Raw genomic sequence first — 20,318 nt, forward strand, 5'->3', positions numbered from 1 at the left:
TATGTGCAGACTGGGAGACAAGAGGCTGAAGAGTAGCAATGTGGAAAGGGAGGTTCTGGTTGACAGCAAGTTGAATCTGAGTCAGTAGTGTGCGCTGGTAGCCAAAACAGCCGACTGTACCCTGGGGTGGAGCAGGCCCAGCATTGCCAGCAAGTGATGGAAAGCTGCTGGTGTGGCCTTACGTCAAGAGCTATGTGCAGATTTGGGCACCACAATGTTAACTGGGACAAAAACTACTAGAGAGTATCCAGAGGAGGGCTACAAAGACAGTGAAGTGTCCAGATGGCAAATCATATGAGGAGTGGCTGAGGCCATTAAAACAAATCTCCTTTAGTTCATTATCACAGCACTGTCACACAGAGAAATAGTTTTTACTACTCAGTATGTTTAAAAAAGTGGGCATTTTTTTAAGCTTATGCAACAACAAGCCCTAATGAACTTTCAAGGATTCATCAACAAATTAATTCAAACCTTAATGCAACTAAATACCTAATTTTAAATGCATCCATACTTTTGGGGAGATTGGTATTAAAATATTAATCCACCACAAAACCTAAAAAATTTTTGAAGCTTCAAAATTGTAAGCATCTTCACTATTTTTAAAAGGGTTCTCTGAAATATCACGTTTCCAAATAACGAAACTTGAAAAGGGCACAGTAAGAACTATAGTCCAGGTTAATTTGGGATTCATTACGGCAGCAACAATCATAACCTCATTCTACCTCAGTGTACTCAATAATACACAAATACAGAATTACTAGTGAAAGCTCTATTCCTCCCCCCTACCCCCCCCAGGAAAAAATTTCAAGTAATCTAAAATTCAGTAACCCTATACACATTAGAAAGCAGGTGACAAATCCAAAGAAGTAAATACAAGGAATTACTAGTGCTTTTCATATTTTTTGTCCTGTGAATAACACGTTAAAAAAAACTTGGAATAAGTACTTTAGTAGTTTATAGATACATAATTTCATTGAGTTGCATTCTTTTTGTAAACATGGAAAAAGCAACATCTACAAAAGTAACAAAACAGGTTCACAGTCCAGACTACAACCTTGATACAACAGCTCTATGCCAAGCCAAGAGCTCTTGAAACCAAGACCACTGGGACAAACTGAGATATAACCAGACCACTGAAATCTAGTGGTCAAAATAACTTAGTCATTTAGTGAAGTAATGCCAGAAACTATGAAGCAATGAAAACAGATTTCATATAACAACACAATGTATTTTTGTTTAATAGGAGAGAATAATTTCTTGTTGATAGGTATGAATATAATGTGGAAAAAATTCAAACAATTGAGAAAACCTTGAGAAGGAAACAATGACCAAATAATTAACACTTCACTGGTTGCCAATTTTATCACTAGATAGAAAGTCATAAGAGCAGTATATTTTTACTTACTATTGCACAGAACCATTATTCAAAACAGCACTTCGACATTTAAGACAAGATATTTTTGCTTACAAGCTAAAATGCTTAGAGAAAATAATGAGCAATTCTTTCAAAAAGTTCACAGATTTTTGAATGATATATTTCTGTTAAGTGATGAAAATCACTGAACAGTCAAGAACTAACATAACCGAACACAAAGGAAAAGCTATTAAGCAAGGATGTATTTCAACATCAGCGAAGAACTCCTCCTCCTCCTATTTATCTAATTTTCTCAAAGGAATTATGACATCACATATTTAAGGTAAGAAACAGGGAACACTTATAAACTGAGTTACGATTCATGGAAACTCAAAAGACATTCTTACATTGTGCAGAGACGACAAGATCTCTGAACAGGAGTACTTACTGGAGCTTTTACATTATTCAAAATTTGCAGAAGAATGAGTACGATGTGAGAACTCTACAGAAGACAAATTCTTAAAAAGGCAAGAATCTTACCAAATTTTTTTCCGCCTTCACATATCTTAGAATCATTAAAATATGGTAGCTGTATTGACTTTACAATGTCATCCTTTCAGCCATCCTTTCAATGAAATTATCGGTCAACGGGACTGATCTCATAAACCTCAAACAGCACATAAACTGACTGGAGGACTACCCGTCACACTTCTCTGTAAGAATGACACTGCTTGACAGCTGCTTTAAAATTTCTTAAAGCTAACTTTAAAATGCCTGAAGCTAACCTGAGAATAATGCAGTCCTTCTGTGAGACAAGCACAGGTTGGTTTTTTTTTTTTCCTAAAACGTTTTAAATTTGATGAATTTGACACTTCTGCTGTTACTCCCTTGAAAAACATGAGCAAATAAACCTTTCTTTTTTAAAGTAGAGCTTGTGTCCAGTTTTCAGAAAAGAAAAATCTTGCCTGTAGCAAGCAAGAAGGGTCTGACTGACTTGAAGCCACATAACATTTATTGTTGTACTATGATTCTTTTCCCCTCTTTGTCAGGTATTAAAATAAATTGCTACACATAATAAATGATGCCAAATGTTCGTGGTTTGTAATACAGAATAGGTGTATTCTTTAACAGATGTAGTTCTTCCATAGGAAAGCCACAAACATAAGATAGCCAAGCAGAACCCTTCAGCTTAATAATGTTTATATGCAGTATTTCATTGTTTATGTATGATACTCAAAATTATACATGCTTCTTTATAAGCCATTTAAACCTACTCTGTCTTCCAACTGGAACGCCCTGTTCAAGAAGAATAATCTACTGGAAACACCCTATATTTTTTCTCTTGCTGAAAGACGTGAGTTTACCTAATATATACCACACATTTGCTTTTCACTTACTGTAAGTTGCACAACAGTATATGCACAAACAATACAAAAGATAAGAATTTATTAGTCTGAAGGTAGCAGACGCCTCATTCAATCTTAATCATAAAATAAAGTATAACGCTTCAAAATAAGCATTTAAGTATGTCACAAAAGTTTTAGTTAGAACTTAAAAATTACATGGTAATTTCTGTAGAATATAAACAACAAATACTTCAAATAAAGCAAAGACTTCCAGAGGGAAATTTCATATGACAATGTTATCAAGTCCAAACATGTAAACATTTTCAGCTTCCTTCTACCTAAGGTAGAGATTGTATTCTGTTATACAAGTAGAAAACTTGAGAAAAAAAAAACAGTTTAAAAAAAAAAAATTGCCATTGTCTATAAATTATTCCTTATAGTATTTTTACTCAGTCTATACAGGCATAATCCTTCCATTTTACTTATACATCCTTAGATGCCTGTACTGAAAAAAAAAATAGTGTCTTATCTTGATATCTGTAACCTATTTTTATTTTTTATTTTTTAACCGTAAAGTGCTCTCTTGCTGAAATCTTTTTCATCTGTTCTCATTCACTTGCAAATCTCAAGAACATGTTTAGTTCTTGGTGAGGGAGGGAGACAGGAGTATGACAAGAAACTTATGTTCAGTCTCTTCTGTGACAAATTTTATAGAACATTTCACATAACACCTCAGAAAACTCGCTATTTTCCCTTCTTACAAAAAAAAAAAAAAAAATCATCTTCCTCAGAAAAGTTTCTCTATACAATGAAACCTTGACTGATGATACTCAGTAGTTTCTGTTGAAAAATTACTTGGCAGGAAAAACACATTCTTCCAGTAGTTGAGCCTGACCCAGCAACCGTAGAGTATATGATGGTAAGTACATTAGAAATATGACACATGGGCAAAGTGTTTAAACTTTAGCTATCCCAAAGAAATGCAATCACATTTAAAGAAGTCTGTTTTCAATATATACATTTTCTTGAAAGACGTCCAATCCAGTTCTTCACATATTCCTTGAAAGCTCTCTATACATCAGGGAAAAACAAACAAAACCCCTATCATTCTGTGTTAATGATTGATCTACTCAACAAAGAGAAAAATAAGCATCCTCAGCAACTGTTGGCTTGAAATCAATTCCATTTCAAGCAAAAATGGAAACACTCTGAATGCATTAAATATTCCATGCCTGACTGTATGACGCTTTCAAACAGAAGCACATCAAGCTCCCCACAAAAACACAGTTCTTCCCAGAACCATAAAGCAGGATTGGGTACAGTCTGTTTGGTATGTAATCAATTAAGAAACCAAACTAAAGCAAAATTTTCTTTCATCTGGACAAAGTTTTATGGTCTGTGCTGGTCACTTGCACCAAACAGGTCGAGGGACTGACTGAAACTGGACATCAACACTTTTGCTGCTACGGCTTCACAGAGCAGCAACAAGAACTAAGCTTGGGCTCGAGATACTGAAAACCTCGCCCAATAGAACCAAGGGCTGCAGAAACAAAATGACAATCCGTCAGCACTGTTCAGTCTATTAGTGGCCTTCAGTTGCTTAATTAAGGGCAATCATCTGTCAGTTCTAATGGTACCAATCTCACATGGGAGAATTTGTGTAAATGATCTTCAGGAGGAACTAGTGTACTGCTGCCAGAGGAACTAATGCACTTAGCTTTCAGCTGCCTCCCTTTTACATGAGATACTCTAGGCAGGGCCAGAGGGAGAGGATTGGAGGACAGAAGGGACTTCTCCAGCAGGTTGCTACTGCCTGTTTTCTGGGCAAATGGTGGAGGCTCTGTCCCTGAAGACATTCAAGGTCAGACTGGACATGGCTCTGTGTAACCTGATCTAGCTGTAGATGTTCATCCAGAGATTCACTGCAGACAAGCTGGACTAGACCTTTAAGGATCCTGCCAATTAAAACAATTCAGTGAAAATTCTAGGAGCAGGAGGCTGCTAGGCCCATGGCAGTTCACCTAGCCTTTAGCCTGCACCTTTAGTGTAGAACCAGAGGAAGGAAGATAGACTTCAGGGCAGAGGAATTATTCTGGCAACAAACAGGTTGAGGGCTCCTTAAATAGTTTGGCATTTTCTAACTTCTCAGTGTCTGAATTTGCAACATTAATCATGACCCTTATTTGCACACATTTTACACAGGGAAAAATGGGATAAAGGACAGATAGAGTTCTGTGGTAGAATCATTTACTACATTTCTATTTCTGGGCAACTTCAGTGTCTGTACAGATCTGCATCTGGAAAAATCAGCAGGTATAGCACAGCAACGCACATAATAGTCACAAACAATATTGTTTTTACCATTTAAAATCTAGTTCAAGCATAGTAGGTCATATCTCTTACAAAAACAGCTCCACGTGTGTCAAAACATCCAAATCTTATCACAAAAACACAGCGCTCTGATTTACAATGATCAGATAGTTACAAAGCAATACCATGAAGAAATTGGGAAGCTGCAAAAGCAAATAGAAATGAGGAAATGAGCCAATAACATATCATCATAGAAATCTCCATATACCAATCCAAATAATTATTTGAATCAGTGGGACCTAAATCAGTTTGGAAAATTCAAAAGCCAAATATATCCCTCTATTCACAACTATAACTGGAACAGAACATGCAGAGTGAATTGAGCAAACAGTTCTTCAGTCAGAAATTACACTCAGCCCATACTATTGTGCATAGGTTATCTCCAATACTAATGTTTCCATTCAACTGATCTTTGCATACCATAATCCCAAATTTCCTGCCTTGAATCAGATAGAAATCACATACAGTGACCTTATCATATTATTATTATTATTAATAACCAACCTTCCACGTAGCATACCAGAGAGCAAAACCCCTAGTTTGCTGGAAATTAGTTCTTGGTAGAAATAACTACCTGAAAAAGCACTCATCTCTCTCCACTAGAGAAACACAAACTAATTTAAAAGTATGATTATTTTCATTTTTTGAATTACTTCTCATTTTTGAAAATAACATAACTATCTAAAAAGTTATCATTTTACATCATTAATTACATAGTAGTCAATTCTTTTTCTATTTTCTCTTTTTATAGTTCCCTGAAATTGTATTTCTTCAGTATTTCTAAATATATCTCACAAAGATCTGTCACCAGTTCAATTACCTTTTTACAAGTCAGTTTCCCACACTTACTGTCAAAATCAGTACTCTGGGTCAGGGATCACCAATCTCTGAGGTTTACACTGCAGCTTTGTTGCAGAAACTGATCTGCTAAGATCTTACTCTTAACTGGTGGTTAAGAGCCAAACTGCCTAGGAACATCCCCTGTGATTATCTGTGGTGTTGACCTACATAATAAAAGCAAAACGCTTCCAATATAATATTCTAAAATCCTACCCCCTGCTTGGCCATTCAACTACTTTCTGACCCCTGCTTTAAAATTTGAGAGTAATTATTTTGAGGTTTTTTAAGATTTCCTACTGAAAATCTCCTCTGACAATAAATGCATGGGTTTCTATTGAAATCACAGCTTGCGTGCTTTGTTGATCCAATAAAGTAAAATATTCTTTTTGCAGCAGGAGAAAAAAGCCTTACTGACAAGACTGTTTCGTCTTTTTTATTGTTCTTAAGGGAGGACAAAACTACCGATTATTTCCAATTCACAAAGCTGGCTTTGACTTATTACCTATTCCATTTTTTGAAGTACTGTAGCACCACCATTTCCGTACTTTTTCCACTTTAAATCCTCCCAAAAATAAAAACAGCCTCTTGTTGCTCACTTCCTGAAACAGTTAAAACTTCAGCAAAGTACCTTCTAATGGAAGACATTTTCAGAACAATGCTGGATCGGTTTCAAAAAACACACAAACATTTGTCTCATTCTTATTGTTCTTATTCCCCAGTGACTGTTTTTGTAGTTCCTAGCTTCATTTCAGTAAATAAGGTCTTAACATGTATAAATTAATATTTTAAGACCGAATTAATCTTTATCATATTGAAGAACAAAGTTCTCAAACAGTAGCCTATGCATCTTAAGGACTTCTAATCACAGCAAAATAACTCATTCACCTGGAAAGCTTAGCAGGGGAACACTGAAGGTATATTCCTCAGGGAAAGTTTTAACAGGGCAAAGAGAAATGCCTTATGTACATCGTTCTAAAAGTAATGCCTCCTATTTCATTCCATGAAAACTACAAAGAACACACCACTATTAGATAAAGCAAGTTCTCAGCTACGTAACACTACTTTTCAACACAGTCACAACCATTAGCTCTGCATTTTTGCCAACAACGGGAGTTTTATGCTAAATGATGCTTTAAACGTGTCTACAATGAATCCTCCTTATTTTGAAAAAAGAACTAGAAAAAAAGCTATGCATAATTGAAAGGCAGTGTGATTCTTACTGTTGATGAAAATCATCTTTTAAAGAAAAAGTCACAAATGGAAGGAAAAAAGATTTGAATCAAAGTAGTTTGGCTGAATGAAATAACACTAGGTGTAACCATTTAAATTGCATGAACTTTTGTCACTTCCCTCTGGCTTCAATATCCTTCATCTTCAAGGGGAGATGTCTTAAAACATGAAATTATTTCTTAAAATGTCTAAAAGCATCCTTCTCAAATTTTAGTAGTTTTCAGCAATAATAAAACTACACATGGAGCAAATATAGAGCACCCTGATGATGATAGATTTGCTTATCTAAATTTAAAAAATGTAGATAATGTTGAATGGCATTTCTCACATTCTAAATAAAACACCTTTAGACTCTTTCGGATCTCAGTGGAAGTGTGCTTGGCAAACACAACAAGTGTATATTATACTATCAATTACACAACATCACAGGACTTGTAACTAGAAAGACGATCAACTTGCATTTAAAACTTGCTCCGTTCTTAATGCAATGTTATAGACAAACAAGAAAAACACTTCTTATCAGCTCCCAAAGGCTTTCTAACTGAAAGAATTGGGTGTTGAGCTAGAAAAAAAAAACAGACTTATGTACCTGCATGAGTCTACAGATGCTGAAGACTGTTCTACTTCAATGTTCTTTCACTGCAGATACTTTCCCAATGAATTTCACCAGATAACGCGTCTTTAAACTTTAATATCAAACATGTGCTGCTGGTACAACAACTACTGATTATAAATGCAAGATTAATGTATTTTGTAATAAAAGATCTAAAAATCAATTGGATTTACTGATTTTCCTCTATCCCTACCTTATGACACAACTACAGGATTTTCAAGTGTTGTTATACAGGTAGTGACTGTATCAAAAGATATTGCATGCATACAGATTTTAGCACTAAGTACTTAGCATAAAACAATGCAGCTAAATCTTCAATTTTCAGTAATTGCTCGACACTTTCTACTCAAAAATAGTTTTTATCACTTCATGTTAATTTTATTCCAGAAAACTAGACAGAGCATTTTGATAAATTCTGCCTTACCTTTAGAAGGTCTTCTATTTGTCTAATTCTATGTTCCTTTGTAAGGAAATCTATGCAAAAGTAGTGTCTAGAACTAATGGACAATCAAGACTTTTTTTTTCTCCACATTAATTCAAATGAACTTTTAAGATACAGGAGGGTGTTTAGGGTTAGATGTTACAGTTGTAAGGTGAAGAAATATGCTGAGGTGAAAATTATTGATTAGGATGCTGGAACTGTGCATGTCTATTTTTCCTAAGATGACTCATGTATTAGATTCTTATGAATGCTTTTTTTATTCTATCAGGACACAAATCCCTGCAAACATGTTTTCCACTCTAAAAGCAGTAACAAACACTTAAGAAACATAAAAGTAACTGAAGTTATCAGTATCAGTCTACTAAAAAAAAATCTTCAGTTTCTTTGTAATAGGGTGGGGAGGAAAAGCAGACAAGAGGAAATGAGTCCAACAAACCCAAATGAAATCTAAAGCATTTGGTTATAAAAATTAACACAAAAGAGGTCGAGGTCATGAGTAGAAGATAACTGAATTCATAAATGTGACATATTATTTCCTTTTCATTGAAGTAGTAGACTGTGCAACTTAGAGCACCCCGTATGCAATTGTCATTTGGGATGTTCTGTTGTAGTCAAATATTACCACCAAAGGAAATACAGTGAAAAAATAAGGCATTCAGTACCACTATAGCATCACTCCCTATCAAAATACAAGCTTATTGGTCTGGACAAATACTGAGCCTAAAGTTACTGACTGCCAATCTTACGGTACAGGTTTCAGTCTTAAAGTCCATCAATGAGTTAAGACTCCAGAAAAATCGTCTTATGGAGGACACAAATGGTTTAGAAAAGTATTACTAGTATTTTTATCTGTACAGCATTTACTTGTGATTGTATCATTTCATAGTTATGTCACTGTCCTTATCAGACAAGCGTGGCTTCTTAAAAGATTTTTCACCTTGTAAGCAGAAATTCCCCTAAAATCTCTGGAAGTAGTGAGACTTGTGAGCTTATTCATGAAGAATAGATTAAAGCTACAGGAGGCATTGCAATTACAAGTGCTCATCCTGCTGGGAGACTTCAACCACCCAGGTATCAGCTAGAAAAGTAGCACAGCGAGCTGTAGGAAATCCAAGAGGCTCCTGGAATGCATTGAGGATAACTTCCTGAGTCAAATAATAGAAGGTCCCATCAGGGGGGATGCAATCGTGGACTTATTGCTTACTAATGTAAATGAACCAATTGATGACATCAGGATGGGAGGCTGCCCGAGCTGTAGGGATCATACTACAGTTGAGTCCATGCTCCAGAGGGATATGAGACAGGCAAAGAGTACAATTAGGATGCTAAGTTTTAGGAAAGCTAACTTCCAGCTCTTCAGGGAGTTAGACAAGCCATCCAGAGGGACATAGACAGGCTTGAACAGCAGATCCAGGTGAACCTTATGAGGTTCAACAAATCCAAATGCAAGATCTTGCACCTGGGTCGAGGCATCCCCCACTACAAGCTGGGGGATGACAGGATTCAGTGCCACCCTGCCAAAAAAGACCTGGGAGTACTGGTGGCAAGAAGTTGAACACGAGCCAGCAATGTGCCCTTGCAGCACAGACAGCAAATGTACACTGGATTGCATCAAAAAAAGCGTGGCCAGCAGGCAGAGGGAGGTGATCTTGTCCCTTTATTCTGTGCTGGTAAAGCCTCACCTGGAGTACTGTGTCCAGATGTAGAGTCCTCAGTTCAGGAGAGATACAGACCTGTTGGAGCTCATCCACAGAATGAGCAAAAGCTTAGGCAGAAAAATGTGAGTGCTATGTCCTATAATCTGTCAATATCAGTATTTTTCTTTGCAATTTGCTGTCATCATTTGGACAATACAGAAAGTATAGTTTTACTCTTCAATATAGCTCAAGGACTGTCCTATCTGACCTATTACTCCTAATACCATCATTTCAGTTGTCAGTGAAGTGAAGAGACTATAAAGGGAAAAAGGTAAACACTTTCAGAGCTACAATTCAGTGGCTACATAAATGAGATGCTTACAATTTTTGGTATCTTTTTAGAAAGTGTACAACACAACAGTGGAACAGTTCAAGATTGAACACAATTCTTAAACGAGCAAAAAGACTTGTTTTTCAAAGTAATAACTGAGAAAAATATGAAAAAACTTTAGCAGAGAAAGAATGGTTACATTCTTTTCCCCACACTAGCGAATACCACTGATCCAAACTGGCAAATACAACAGTATGGTAGAAAATTTATAGCCAGAAATCAGTACCTGGAAAGTTATACTATTTAATAATCTCTTTTATGCCAGTGCTACAAAAACAAAAACTTCAGTTATTCCTGAATAACGCTTGGCAGACTGGGTATGATTTTTGTTGCTTGTTGTTGTTTTTCCAACAGAAACAGTAATTACATAGTGGAAGAAAAACAGAGGGCGTCAAGCATCACTGTGCTAATTATTCTGAAGCGTGTTAATGTGCTCAGTGTATCCCCAGAACCACTTGTGCCATGTAACGTCTTCAATCTGTCAAATTTGTCATCTGCTTAAGCAAAATAAAATATGTTTTGAAAATGTGTGATTTGAAATTGAAATCATAACTATCACCAAGTGTTCAGTCTCCCTTGCAATTGCCTTCTGAAGTAATAACATTTATTTCTAGGGTTCTGGAGACTTTCCTTAATGAGCTCCAGACAAGATCAGAAAGCTTTTACAAGGCACCTGGCTCTTCTCCCCTTTCTAAAAACTTTTTGAAATGTGTTCTGTTAATAAATACAATTCAAAGGAGCTGAAAACTATTGGGATATCCATGTGGGATCTCTACAGGACAGAAGAGAAGGCGTCTCTTCCACTTATTATTCTCCTAAAGAGAGTGAGTTAAATCTCTCTCAGTTCACCACTATTTCTCAAATTCCATGAACTTCCTGCATAAATTTCAACATTCCATAAAACAGATTTACTGGCTAAATTTATCATTCGTTTTTCTCTTTTTTCCTCTCTTCTCCCATTCAAAAGACAACTAAAAGCAATCATTAAAATCTTACATAATAGAGTACAAGACAGAGGTGAAAAAGAGGAACTCTTAGTACAGTGTTAGTATTTAAACTAAACAGACAAGTGTTGTCATTCTCTCAGTCACACTTAGAAGTCTCTCTACGCTGCTCCAACATTGGTTTTGAGATGTTTGAAGAGCAAGATACAGAGATGGGAAAAATCTGAGCCTCAAATCTCTCTAGATTAGATACCTAATGGGAGGAAGACTACTCCCCTCTCTTTTTTGAACTTTTCCCTTAAAATGCTGAATTGATTCAATGTCAAACAACAGCCAAATAAAGCAAAGCACAGGGAGCAAGTTGGCAAGGAAGGAACAGTTTTGTTTTGAAAGTAAAGAGAGTATATTTCTATGACAAATCACACAACTTACTTGCATAACTATTTTAAGACCATCAGCATGAAAGTAATGAAACTGCAAAGTTCTTCCATTTAGGCAGGGTACACCTCACAGAGCACAAAATGCCAGTACTAGATCTATACTGGCCTTCCTTTCTATAAAGGTACACTGAAGTTATTTTCAGAGTTGAATGAACTGAATAGCAACTGCGTGTTTCTGGTAAGAACAATTTAAACCAAAAAAGTCAAGATTTCCCCTTTTGATACATACAGAAAAACATTAGTTGCTGGAGAAAATGACACTCTGAAGTACTATTTAAGTGAAAATTACAGAGCAGTTGACACAGAATTCCCAACCACATACATCTGTGTATGACTAAGGATATAAAACAAGCTCTCATGTGACCTTTCAATCTTAGACAAAATGATTGGCCTATAATATTGCCAGTCTGCTCCCTGCTCTCCTGAAGTCTTATTAAAAACACCCTTTACAATACACATTTCTCTCCCACTAACAGGCAAATTCCTCTACTGCCAAGAAAAGCAAGAGAACCAGATGAAATATCACTGACATCGTATTGCATGTTGGGAAAAAAATCGAGCCATTGGCTTACAGGCATGTTATCGCCAGGTGCAGCCAGCAGTAGAAAATACAATCAGAAAAGGGGCATGTAACAAGCTGACAAAAGCTCCAGGCATCTAGGTAGCCTGTGTAACCACACAGATTAAGCAGCAGGAAGCAGCTGCAACAAGTCACTGCGGGATAGGCTTTAGTAGGCTACTGGTATACCAGGCACATGGCAGTTTAACCTCTTTTTACTGCCTGAGTAACAAAGCTCTCACTTGCACACCCACCACCCTCTGCATTCAGCAAAGCACTTTAATTTTTTTTTTTTTTTTTCTTCATTCTTAAAAATATTTTCAAATTCATTGAGATGCAAGAGTGCTCTTGTTTCAAATATACTACCATGGGATATTTTCCTTTACATGCTCTAATCTTCTTTATTTCTTTTAAAATCATCCTTCCTTTTTCCTTTCTCCTTTTTTCATAGGTCCTAGACCACTCAAAACTCCCTCTTTCTCCCTCATTCTGTTACTTGAGCTCTGGCCGCACATTCAGCAGTAATTTGTGGTTTTGCAGCTTATTCCAACCCATTTTCCATTATTAATCGTTTCTGAGTTACTTCCTTACAATAGAAGGTAGCTGAAGATCCCAATCCTGATGCAGATGATGCAGAAATGGCAGAGTTCTACTTATGCAAAGAGCTGTTTATCAAAACCTAACAGTTTTCCCTCCTGTTTTTTCTCCCAACTCTTCTTTCCTCTCTTTCCGTCTTAGTACTTAGCCTTCCCCCACCTATACCCCTATGGGGAAAAAAGAAAAACAAAACAAAAAAGAAACAACCATCTATTTTTATTTTAATTTAAATAAAAATCATGCTGTATCCAGACACATTTTACTTGGCAGCACCCTTGATCCAGACTTCAATATACACCATATTGGTCATGATTAAATATTCTAGTGGAACTTTAAAGTACTCTGTTTAGCTCTTGAACACTGTTTCCTTTTCTTAGAAAAATGGTTGAAAAAAGTACTGACTTCAAAAACTTTTAACCTTATTTTTGTGGGCCCAAGCCTCATTTAGGCAAAAAATTGGACAGCAGCATTCAGAAAATGCGAAGAAAAAAATCTCTCCTTCTCACTTCCAGTTAGCTACTAGCTGACGTACTTTCCAAAATACTCAGAATGATTACCTGAAAATCTGTGGTGGTTCCAAAGTCTATATTATCTGAAGTTCAGATTTTTAATGGAATCTGAAAGATTTTCAAAACAATCATCCCAATCCTCTTTGAAGATTTCCAGTTAGGATAGGTATTTAAAAACCATTTGATAACACCTTTTTTTAAACAAAGTAGGGATATATTGAATTCTTGGAGAACAGTAGCTATACTCAACCAATATACCCTTCAAAAATAGATGCAATTATTTTGAAGTAATTAAAGTAAGTTAGACAAACACAGCCAGGCCCATGAAACACATAGTAAAAAAAAATTATTTGGCACATCAACAAACAATGCCTGGCTTGCTTTATGGCTGAGAAGCTGCATACATCTTACCAGTGATATACCGATAATATAAAGATATTAATTCATTAAAAGGATGCTTAAATCCAGCACAAACAAAAGCTATAGTAGATATATGGGAGTGTGGGGGGAGAAAGAAGGGATGAAATGGAGAAGGAAAGGAGAATTATGGTAGAAGAGGCCAAGAGGACAGTCTCAGCATCAATAGACAGAGAATATAATGGTCCACACCATTACAATCTGTGCACAGATATCCACAGCTCACTACTGGATAGTTATAGACAGCACTGTCTCCTCTCCTTAGCTTTTCCCATCTTAAAGTTGAGAAAAACCATTCGCTCAAACTCTTTGCACAACTTTGCACAACTCCAGAGTTACTTAGAGGACTCTGTTTACCACTTCTTATTGAATCTGTCTTAAAACAACTCTAATAATTACTTCAAAAGATAGATACTTCAAAGAATGGGGGAAATGCCAACTTTATGAAGTTCTACACATCCAAGTGCAAGGTCCTGCACCTAGGTCAGGGCAATCCCAAGTACAGATATGCAAAGAACGGCTTGAGAGCAGCCCTGAGGAGAAGGAAGTGGTGGTGTTGGTTAATGAAAGACTCAATGTGAGCTGCCAATGAATGCTTACAGCCGAGAAGGACAACTGTATCCTGGGCTGCATCAAGAGAAGTGTGACCAGCAGATCGAGGGAGGTGATTCTGCCCTTCTACTCTACTCTCGTGAGACCCCACTTGGAGGACTGTGTCCAGTTCTGGAGCCCCCAGCATAAGAAGGACATGGAACTATTGGAGCAGATCCAGAGGAGCACCATGAAGATGATCAGAGGACTGGAGCACTTCCCCTGTGAGGACAGGTTGAGAAAGCTGGGGTTCTTCAGCCAGTAGAAAAGAAGGCTCTGGGGAGGGGGGAATGGGTGGGAGACGAACTTACAGCAGCCTGTCAATACCTGAAGTGGATCTATAGGAAAGTTGGAGAGAGACTTTTTATAACGTCATGTAGCAACATGACAAGGGGAAATGGCTGGAAAAGACAAAAAGCTGGAAGAGGATAGATTTGATTTAGACTAGATATTAGGAAGAAATACTTCACTATCAGGGTGGTGAGACACTGGAACAGGTTGCCTATAGAGGTTGTGGATGTCCCCTCTCTGGAGGGGTTCTCAAGGTCAGGCTGGATGGGGCTGTGAGCAGCCTGGTCCACAGGGAAGTGTCCCTGCTGTAGCAGAGGGGTTGGAATTAGATGATCTTAAGTGAATTTCAACCCAAATAATTCTATGATTCTGTGAAATCAAACCATATGTATATACACTTCCTGTCTTAATCTTCCAAGTTGCCCTCTCATGTACAGTTTTCAGCATCAAATTTTTCTACACCAAACTAATACACATGAAACTCTAAAAAGTAACAATTTATATGAAATTTGTGTGGTTTAAAACACATATTACACTGATAAACAGATGCAGAATTAGCAAGCTCTTCAGGCACTGCTTACACATATTTATTAAAATGATGTATCAAAAAAATTTGCATTATGAATGGAGAATCCATTCAATGAGAGAATTCAATGGAAAGTTCATCAAGCATTAAGCCTATATTTTCCAATTCCTTAAAAAGTCTTTGAACTGTTAGAAACTACGATATTAAAAAATTCTGATCTTACAGAACTCAAGAATGAAAACCTTAAATGGAAAGTTATTCAAGTTTTTTGATTAATTTAGCATAGATCAATCCTTATGCAACTTTAAGTATTTTTGGATATTGAGCTAACCAGCTTGATATGGTATCAAATCAACACAAATATGTAATATTTCAAATATCTAGAAAACACAGTGAAAGAAATTGAAAACATTGATTAAATATGATATTTTAAATCATATATTCAGTGTTTATAGTGAAGTTGCCTCCCAGAAAGTCACAACGCATGCTAACCAAATCTTTGCATTATGGTGGCTACAACAACAATGAATATAGATAAGTGTACTTAAAATGATAAGGCCTTCATGAGATTTCCATCATGAGAATGTCAAACTGTACAGCATAACAGCTTCCAGGACTCAGGTTTATCAAGCTAGACAAAAATGTTGGAAACGCTCCAACTGCTTTACGGATTAGGGCATTGAGAATCCTGAGATCATTTCCCAAATGCCACCAGATGCTACATCTTCTCCCAGATTTGGAATCCTGGCTTCCTTGACATCTCCTACTGACGCTAGGAAATTCCACTACAGCAACTCTGTGACCTCCCTCAGCAGAAGAAAAACACAGCAACACATCCAAGCTGCACTTCTTCTAATATTCATGCATTAATAATGATTTGAAATGAAACATCAGCTTCTCGGGATTTAATTGTGGAGCACCATACTCATTAATTTTGTACATTCCTGGCCGCTTTAGTCAGCAGGATTGTTGCCTGACAGACACATAGTAATGCCTGCTGTTCATGTGACAAGAAGACTAAACAGGATGAACATGACAGATGGCTAACAAAACTCTGTCATACGAAGAAAAAAAAATCTTTTATAAAGCCTACAGTTTTCCTTTGAAAAATTTTGCTGATAAATTTCAGATGGATTTTTTATTGTTACTACTTTTATTTGAAAACTGATCTACATTTGCAACAAGATTGTTTAATCACTACCTCAAACTTACAGCACAAATAGTAATTACTGAGTACCACATCAAAACAACAAATAAGAAGTGCAGTTTTATTCACAAATGTATTTTCCTGTTCTTAACACTAGTGATCATTTTCAAGCTTCAGCTTTTTCTACAGATGATATGTTTCAGTAAAAAATAATTTTAAATAGCAGTAGCAGCTTTACATTCATGAATCCTCACATAAAAAAGTTCCTCAGATAGCAAATGAATCAAAACTAGAGGTAAGAAAATGGATTTTAATTTCAATCGTCCTAAACTTTACTATTTTATACATACATGAGTTTGTCCGAGGATTGGCAGAAACACACCTAATTGAGACATAGTTAGAAACTTTGGCTCACTACAGTTCAGAGAGGAAGCTGCTAACTCCTGCCTGTCTCCATTCTATACATAAAGAACCCATATTCATAACTCAGACATCCAGGTCACGTCAAGGGAGAAGCCTTACCTGTGTCTGCTTCATTGCTCGTTCCATTCTACGAGTGCTTCCTTTCTCAAGCTTGGTCCGAAGAAGTAAGGCTGAAGTTTGAATGGCCCAGAACTTCGGCTGAGAGAGCAAACACTGTAGAGAAAACAGCAGTTTAAACAATATGGTAGTTCATTTTAAAAGACACCGAAAAATGTCAAGTTTTGAACACCATTCTCAAGCACAAATTCTGTCTCCTGTTCTGAAAGTCAAATATATGGTCGCATTATTTATTTGATAAAACCAAGGCTGTGAAGAACACCTTATTAATTTTCAATAGAAAAGAAGGCCATCAAAATCAATTTTCTCCTGCTGCAACACTGTGCACAGATATCCATATGGTGCACATGAAGAAAAGTAGGGAATAAATTGCACAAATTGAAGCGGTTACTCACAATTAAAGAAATATAAAGAACTTCATACTGAGAAGTCTGGTTCAGCCTTCTCCACAGCTCACTACTGGATAGTTATAGACAGTACTGTCTCCTCTCCTTAGCTTTTCCTATCTTAAGGTTGAGAAAACCATTCTCTCAATCTCTCCTTGTACTCCAGGTACTTCAACATTTGCATTAATAGCATCTCTATGTTATATTAGCTGAACTTGCTAGGAATCTCAAGATTATTAATAAAATTCAAGTGTGCCAAGAGTTGAGAATAACAGCAAGCTTTTGATGTGATAGATGTACGGTGACTAGGTAAAAAAGCTTTGCTAAAGATATGGGAAGTTATGTCTTTGAATACCCTGCCTTGATGCCAAGAACTTGATGCCAATTCCAATGACCAATTTTTAGAAAACCTCGAGAATTATGTAGGCAGTATAACTTGATATTCCTTAACAATACGTAGGTAGTGTGAATTCTTTCCAGAATGGTTTCAAACTATAACTTCTGTCAGATCTTTACTTTGAAAAGGGAGACAGCCTGGAAACTTCCTTGCTAACTTTATTGACAATACAAATATGATCCAGCTTCTCTGAAAAATGAAATTTGTCTATAGATATTTGTAGACTGACGAAAGAGCCCCATGGTTTTATTCTTTCCCTTTAAAGATCTCCTGAAACATTTAAAAAAATATGCTTATTTGCTTGAAATGTCTCACAGATTTCTGTCATATTGTAATCTGTTTTCTTTTCCCCAGTGTTTTCGCAGGAAAGGAAGCAGAAAGAGACAATCTAAAACAAATTCTCTCCAAGCAAAACTACAATGGGAAGTAAAAAAGGCAACAGCAAATGAACTATAACAAAAACAATATGAATGCATGTACCACCAAAAACTTCAACACCAACTGATCCTTCCTCTTCTGACCAACAAGTCCTGAACAAATTGTTTCAACGTTTCTAGTTAATATTATGGCAGTAAATACCCAAAGGCTTCCATACCATTCTAACTGTGCTGAGGACCTGACAATACAAGGCAAACGTAATTACAGTGTTCTATACTACACAAAATTTTAAGTGCCCTTTTAGAAATTATGATCAATAAATTGAGAAAGCTTAACTTTCCTCCAATTTTCTCCACTATTGACATTTTGTCAAATTATTGTGTTTTTCACTTAAAGGGAAGTTTTCCTCTGCTAAGTGGTGGTTAGACCTGAAGCGAGCACTGTGCCCTGCCAGTCCAAAGGGCCAACTGCACTCTGGGGTGCAGCAGGGCCAGCACTGCCACCAGGCGAGGGGAGGGGTTGTCCCGTTCTGCTCTGCACTGTGCAGCCTCGCAGTCTTTCCTATCCTGACTAAGGATCCCGGGTTGTAAAAGGTATTTATAAAACGAAATGCAACGTATACCTGCTGTACAATTATGAATGAATGAAATACAGAAATTCTCTAACAATTCATTGATATAAAAAAGCCTCTGCAATTACCTATCACAATGAGAAACAATCCTATTTTTCAGTTTAAAAAAGGCTGTAATTGAGTTTGATCTTATGTCAGAACTCCAATGCTCACATTTTCAGGGCATAATTATATGGTTTAAAACAACACAGGCACAAAAAAAAAAAAAAAAATCAAAGCCATAAATGTAAAGGATACAGAATATTTACATTTGAGGACTTTTAAAGAATAATTTCAGAACCTGTACCATTAAGAGTTTTTATTTTACATCCAACTTCTCCACATTTTCGAGACCATAAATGATTTCTTGTCAGTCACAAAGCTTTATATTTCCACTTAAATCTAAACTTAGACTTTATACTTTTTAAACACTTGAAACAGACAATAACAAAATCAAGATTATGCAAGTTTTGTCAACAGATTGAAGTTTATTGTATCAAAGACCGAAAAGAAAATAAATATAAAAAACACTGAGAATCTTCAAAACTAGATCTGTTCTTATTTTAAGGAAAGAACAATGAAATAAAGAAAAACAAAAGCAGGAAAAATACATGGAGTGAGAAAAAAGGAAATATTTTCTGCATTGAATTGAATGTTTTTGCATGGAAAAATTCATTATTCCAATTCTTCCCCACATTTCTTTCCTACAAAAAAAAAAAAAAAAAAAAAAAAAGTTTCCCTTCCTTCCCCATCATTTCAATGTGTAGAAAGGAGATATTACCAAAACATCATATAAAACTATTCCATTCAGTGTATCATTCTTACGTGATAAGTGAATGAAACAATACGAACTTCAAAGTCTTATTAGAAGTAGTTAGCAGTTTAATACTATATCATAACCTTCCTAATATCCTGGTTACCATGTAAGAAAAAAACCAGCAGGTAGTATCTGAATTGTGAGACAGGTGATTATTACAAACGACATTCAGATCAAACTCAGTCACAACAGCTTTGCAAAACCTGAACTAACTCTCAGGTACCATTATTCAGCCCCATCATTACTCAGAAGTTAATCTAGGTACGATGCACTCCCTGATAACTCCTATAGCTTTCTGTTAAAGAAACAGAGTGGAAATTGCAATATCTGTACAAAATTCAGAGCAAGCTAGCAAGAATCTTCAAGGAGGCTTGTGCCACTAATATGTCACATATATCACTGAAACAAATGTACACAAGTACTAGTTGGAAAGTTAAAATGTTTGGTTTTAAGGAAACTAAAAACAGAGAAAGCTGCTTAAAGCTGAAAACCAAGAATGTAATGTATGTAAGGTGAAAAAGAAAATAGACCCAAAAATCCTAGGAAAGAGGGGACACACCAAGGAGTGTCAGTCCCCCCACAATACTGTGAGTTCTATAGTTGACAAACCAAACGAAAACAGTCTTTTGACAGGCAGATAACTGTATTAGTCAGTCATAACATACAGAAGATCCAAGTTTCTCAGTGGAACACTTTTGCACAACTCTATTTACAAACACAGGATTTCCTGTAGGAATTCATTCTGACATCCGAGCCAGGAACAGGGCTTATTAGAGATGCTAGACAAGAAGCTGAAACAACTTAAGTTGATTACCTTAACTGCAGTTCTAAACCATTTGAAAAATTTCTGATTTTTTTCCTCAATATTACAAATCTATGCTTTAAGTAAGCCCATTTTACTATCATTGTGACTTGCTCACTGATAAAACACTGATAAACACCAATT

The 20,318-nt window shown here is 36.3% G+C and overlaps 1 protein-coding gene across 3 annotated transcripts in view; it reads right to left on the reverse strand.

Moving 5' to 3' along the window:
- Positions 1–20,318, reverse strand: part of TTC27 (tetratricopeptide repeat domain 27) — a 105,938-nt gene that overhangs the window by 34,620 nt on the left and 51,000 nt on the right. For all 3 annotated transcript variants that reach the window (XM_085219521.1, XM_085219522.1, XM_085219523.1), the window contains one exon: positions 16,767–16,880. In XM_085219521.1, the coding sequence (XP_085075647.1) occupies positions 16,767–16,880 (114 nt within the window). The remainder of the gene's footprint in view (positions 1–16,766; positions 16,881–20,318) is intronic.

The sequence above is a fragment of the Meleagris gallopavo genome, chromosome 2 (assembly GCF_905368555.1).
Source record: "Meleagris gallopavo chromosome 2, MGAL_WU_HG_1.1, whole genome shotgun sequence".
Lineage (NCBI taxonomy): Eukaryota > Metazoa > Chordata > Aves > Galliformes > Phasianidae > Meleagris > Meleagris gallopavo.